Raw genomic sequence first — 5,762 nt, 5'->3', positions numbered from 1 at the left:
GGAAATCCACAAAGCAACAATAAATAAATGGAAATTCACAAAAGTTTGGAGAGAGGAAAAGGGTATATGTATGTATGGAGAGGGAGAGGATATATGCAAGTATGCACGCATGTATTTATGTTGGAAAGACTTTCAAAAATAGTTCACCATTTTAGAAAACCACTCACCCAAAATTGCTCGCCAAACAACATTCCCCAATGTATCCCACAATTCGACCCTGCATTTGCATATTCATACAAACATTGTTACAAAGATTAGAAAACTCCATACCTTAATGCTGAAGGTAGTTCTCAAGTATGTATTTCCTTTAATTAATTAATATCTACAACTCCCAAAAAAAGAAGAGAGGAGAAGAGCTCTCCAAACCCCTTTACCTCCATACAACTGGTTCCAAACATGACAGGATTAGGGACGAGAGAGAGAGAGTACCACAAGTACACCAATACATTATATAACCCAAAGTACAAGAGTGTATGCCACTTTATAGTTACATTCTCAAAAAATACAAGGGCGTCAAGTATAAACCAGTTCAGAAAACTGACCATAAAGACACGTTAACTACAAAGGCATATGAACAAGGCTGTTAGTATGTGTGTCTACTTTCCCATGTAACATGAACAAGTTCTTCATTATATTTTGCAGCTCAATATAGGTGTGGCCTTCACAAACCATTGTACCCCGCAGCACCTTGAAGCCAACCATTCCGAATCTGCTCAGCAATGTTCCCAACAGCTCCAGGTCCGTGTGGGATGAAAACAGCGGAAGCCTTGGAGTGAGCCCCAATGTCCTTCATGGTGTCGAAATACTGTGTGAGCATGATCATATCCATAACATCCTTGGGTGATGTGCCAGGCACATCCTGCGAGAAGCCAAGCACACTCTCTCTTAAACCATCCACAATAGCTTGCCGCTGCCGTGCAATACCCTGACCAGAAAGAAACTTAGACTCCGCCTCAGCTTCTGCACGTTTAACTTGAAGAATCTTCTCAGCTTCGGCCTTCTCTTGTGCAGCAACTCTCAACCTGGAAGCTGTTACAACAAATTGTGCACATTAAAGAGTGCACAGGTATGGCAAGCACTTGAATACATCAGAAGTGAAGGAACCACCAAGGGTTTTTTTGGGGGGTGGGCGCGGCACTGTGTGAGTGGGTTGGTTTGAGAGGGAACTTTTCCCATATGCAACAAGAAGGGGAGCTTAAGACAGCTGGCTAAGTAAATGCATACCTGCATTGATTTCATTCATTGCCATTTTTACAGTATTGTCTGGTATAATATCCACAATCAATGTTTGCACTATCTCATACCCATACGTTGTCATAGCCTGCAGCATTTATAACACAAACACACCATGCAACTGCAGCTCAATGCATAACCCCCTCAGTTCCACCACAAACGTATAAAACAAGCAATTACTGCATGTAAAGTACCCTTTCCAGTTCATTCTCCACAGTTTTCGCAATGTCATTCTTCTGCTCAAAGACATCGTCAAGATTCAGCCTCGGCACACTGGATCTCAGAACTTCAAGAACAATCAGTGGCAAGCAATTTAGCAAACCTTGAAATCAAACCTTAACAACTCATGCAAAGGCGTCTTAACTCCTGTCTGTGGCAGCCATATACTGTACATACCATCAAAGACGTAAGCCTCGATTTGTGACCGAGGCTTTGACAGTTTGTAGAAAGCCTCTTTTGCATGCTCATTCACAACTCGATACTGGATGGATGCCACCATAGTCACAAACACGTTATCCTGACCAAAAGCAAAAATTACAAAATCATGTGTTGGCACCAGATGGCAAAAACACAGGCATCAAGTAACATGTAGACATTGAATTCGTACTCTGGCCAAAGGGATGGAGTGTCAAGTGCAATTGAGCTGAGCCCACATAACAAAACAAACAACCGTGGCTGAAGATACTTGTGAGCATAACAGAGAAAATGATCCATTCAGGAGGCGATTTTAGAAGGAGAAGACCCAAATGATCAGTTGGTAAGGCAAACCTTTGTTTTCGTTTCACAATCAACATCCAACTGCTGGACTCGCACGCTCAAAAAGCCAGCAACTCGGTTTCCAAAGCAACAATTGATACAATGGAAGCCTGGTTCAAGAACCTCACTGTATCTACCCCAGCGTTCTTTGATGGCTACAGTTGCCTGGTTCACTTGCATGCAACAAAAACACTGACCCATTTTTCCAAACAGCTGCAAAAGTACACATGAAATTCAAATCAATTGACTCTGAAAATCCTTAAGGGACAACCCTACTACTGTGAAACTACATCAATCTTCCTCCATAAAGTTAGAATCCCTACTAATCCTAAAACACCTTAGAAGCAAACACCATAAACCTCAAATTACTACTAATCCTAAGACCCCTTAAGGTCAAATACCATAAGCCAGCCTCCATAATACTACTACTAATCCTGGAACCGCTTGAATAGCTTGCTGCAAAGGCAATGCTTACCAGCTTTGACAACATGCACTTAAAAACAAGGGTGGCATTTAAACTGTTTAAAACCACTCCAAATGAAAACACCTGCCCCCCATCCTGCTTTCCTCCAAGACCAGATTATCACACGACCTACTCCTGAAAGCTCAATAGCATTTCATGGCTTGAATCTACGTATTGTAAGATAACATAATACATGATCTAGAGGTGAATCTTGAAGAAATGCAGAGCCCAAAACTACTCTAACATTGACAGTGACTCAGGAATGCAGAATAATCACTTATGCATGCAATAAACCCTCATTAAAATTCAGGGCTCCAGGGAAGTAAATGCCCAATTGGATAGGGCATAGTTAACAGTACACCATACAGAGAACCTGCAAGAGGACCCCACTCAGCATTCAAGGACGCAGAAACCCAAAACACGTGCAGAGAGCCTAGTCGACACTCGAAACTGCATACACTAGACAACCCTAAGCATCACTAAAGGAAGCAGAAAAGCTAGTAACTACTTTAGCATTCAGAAATCCCAAAAAAATCACTCAAGCGTGCAGAAAGCCCTAGTTAACACACACCCTTACCAAACCTTTGCAATGAAAAGATTCAGTCGAGCATGCAGTAAACAGTCAAGGGTGCGGAAACCCTAATCAACAATCAAAAGCAGGAAAAACACTAAAGAACACTCAAAGAATAGCAGAAACATGGTCTCACAGGAATGGCAATGGCTGCAAGTCTGCTTCTGAAGCAAGAAATCTACATAAAACCGGGTGCGAGAAAACACTGCTCTGGGGCACCGTTTTGCATGATACCAAGGATAAAGTACCTGCAACGTAAGTCAAAACCCCTCATAATCACAGTCATGTCCCAAAACCTAGCGCCGCAAAAACCCTTGAAAAAAACAAAACTCTGAAATGCAACAGATCTGGTAGCTACGACAGAAACCCTACAAAGTCGGGAAACTGTCAGCACGGATATGGCGTGCGGCCATGGCAGAACTGAGAAACCCAGGGAATTTCCAAACCCTAGAGGCTAGAGTAACACGGTAGACAGATGAAACCTCAAAAGCCTATCTAGAAACAGGAACAACGAATTTACGAAATTCATAGACAGAAAAGACAACATTTTGACCGTAAAATAGACCAAAACAATTAAAAACCTCAAGGTTCAAACCAGTACCTGCCTGCAATCAGACAAAACTGCCTCTGCGATCCGATTAAAATATTTAAGCTATGAAATCGAATATGCTTTACTGAGAGGAGCCGCAAAAAACCGGCTCAAATTCCAAAAAAAAACCGGTCGTAATTTAGCTATGAAATTTGCAAAGAGGAGCCACAAAAATGGAAGTCACTCAAAAAAAAACCGGCCTCTTTTGGGTGCTCATCTAGTGAGGCAGTGGACACTGATGACCCGCCTCCCCACACACCACTGGCATGGTTGGTGAGATCATGGGTGATATGCGGCCAGTGGGATGACAAGCTGTGTGACAGCCATTCTAGAGACTGGCATAATTATAGCGCCAGCTCATTTAGTTGGGTTCACACTACAGAGAACCCATGTATGTATTTGGTTGAGTACCTTTTCATAGTGTGTACTCTTATCTTTGTATATGGTGTGTTGAGTGTTATGTGAAGAAGAAGGAGATTTTCAGCCTCTCACCTTGTGTGTTCTCTTTTAGGGTTTTGTGAGTATGTCAAGAGCTCAAGCTCTCTTCCCCCCTGCATCTTTTCATGGTATTAGAGCCTGGTTCATGCTAAGGGCTGAGCTACAAGCAAGAGAAGCAAAGGAAGCAGTACGAGGATAAGAGCTTCATCTACACGTCCCTATTTGTGTTGGCGACTACACCTTTGTCGGGAGCTCTACGAGAGGCACCGGCAAACGATCTCTGATTGAGGAGCTTTCTTCACTGGAGTAAAGCTAGAGGGCAACTATATTGTACTATCGGACTGAATTTTTTTGGCCAAAAACACGTTTCAGGCGCGTCAAGACCTCTGTTTTTCGAAAAGCAAGCGATTTCGAGCACTGCGGGTAAGTCATCGATTCTCTGCAGAACTCTGTTTTAAGAACTGCAGGAAGACAGATTGGTTGTGCAAACATTGTGTGTGCTGCAAGGAGGTCAACAGTTGCTATTGGGTGTATGCATGCACATTGAGGTCACTGATTGTGACATTTGAGTGTAGTACATGTTGGACATGATAATTCAACTATGAAGATTGATCAAAACATACTCAAGGTGGATCAAAGTTTGTACAAAACATCATGAATATGAGAGACAAAAATTGGTATATGCAAAAAATTGCTTTGAGATTAACACAAGAAGACACTAATTATGATTATACATAAACCAAACTTACATAATCACTTGATCACGACTTGTACCTTATTTATTAGAGACTCCTGTTTATTTTGGATTTCAGCAATGGAGATCTAGAATGATAACAATGGCTCAATTGTTGTACTGGCTACGTATGGAGCTTCCAATTCTGATGTAGCTTTGTCTGCCCCACCTGAGTTTATCAATGTTCGAGTTGCGAAACACCTTGTTTGGTCAAGGTCTCCATCATGACAATTAAGCTCTAAATGTCTTCAGACTATTACAGATATGCAAGTGCACTAAAAAATCAGGTTGCTTGCAAGGAGTACTTAAATGCTCTTTGGGATGAGATCTGTGGAAGTGACATCCAAAGGGGAGATATGCTAAGAGATGAGTTAACACATCATCTTCATCTTGATAGTAGACATGATTTCCACAATGGAAAATTTGCGTGTTGAAATTGGGGAGCATCTAGGTGGATGTACTAGTAGGGAATGTAAAGAACAAGTTGATTTTTTAAAAGAGCAAGTACATACTCTACGCTTGAGTCTAAAGATATCTATTAATCGACTCAATGCCATTATGAAAAAGAGCCGTATGTTGGAAACCAAGGTAGCTGCCTACAAATTTCATAAGGTAGCTACCTACAAATTTCATAAGAGTAATGAAGTTTTGTTGGTATCTTCAAAATTGATGTATTTATTTAAGGAAAAAATCTTATTACAAGTTTTCAGCTTGGCTTCTTCGTGGTGATATTTATGAATTCTCTATTTTCTCATTGTCTCTATATCTCTCTTCGTGGTTATTAAAGTGCAAGAAATATTAAAATGCATTGTTTTGCCTTTTTTTTATATTTTAAAGGAATTTGAAGATGGTTGGGAGGTCTAAATCCCTAAGTTTCGAGCAATCACGTCACCTTCAAAATTTAGATGCATCACGTGTGTCACATATCTGGCCTACTGGAAACCCCCTTTCATGAAAACGTTTAACAAACAAAGTCACT

At 41.1% G+C, this 5,762-nt stretch overlaps 1 protein-coding gene across 5 annotated transcripts; it reads right to left on the bottom strand.

The window, feature by feature from the left end:
- Positions 1–426: 426 nt before the first annotated feature.
- On the bottom strand, positions 427–3,719 carry LOC147625251 (hypersensitive-induced reaction 1 protein-like). 5 transcript variants are annotated; one of them, XM_086818539.1, is made up of 7 exons: positions 3,396–3,547; positions 3,160–3,271; positions 2,002–2,202; positions 1,630–1,750; positions 1,428–1,519; positions 1,225–1,321; positions 427–1,029 (listed from the first exon to the last, which is right to left on the bottom strand). In XM_086818539.1, exons 3-7 carry the CDS (start codon positions 2,188–2,190, stop codon positions 662–664), a joined length of 867 nt encoding a protein of 288 aa, XP_086674665.1. In that variant the 5' UTR covers positions 2,191–2,202; positions 3,160–3,271; positions 3,396–3,547; the 3' UTR covers positions 427–661. The 5 variants fall into 5 exon arrangements, with proteins under 5 accessions (XP_086674665.1, XP_086674668.1, XP_086674666.1 ...); XM_086818542.1 differs by lacking the exons at positions 3,160–3,271; positions 3,396–3,547 and adding an exon at positions 3,625–3,719; XM_086818540.1 differs by lacking the exon at positions 3,160–3,271 and having other exon boundaries at positions 3,272–3,564.
- Between the last annotated feature and the right edge of the window lie 2,043 nt (positions 3,720–5,762).

This window comes from Cibotium barometz, chromosome 24, assembly GCF_041138505.1.
Source record: "Cibotium barometz isolate CiBa-2024 chromosome 24, ASM4113850v1, whole genome shotgun sequence".
Taxonomy (NCBI): Eukaryota; Viridiplantae; Streptophyta; class Polypodiopsida; order Cyatheales; family Cibotiaceae; genus Cibotium; species Cibotium barometz.
The sequence above is the reverse complement of the archived record's forward strand: the minus strand, read 5'-3'. Positions and strand labels throughout refer to the sequence as shown.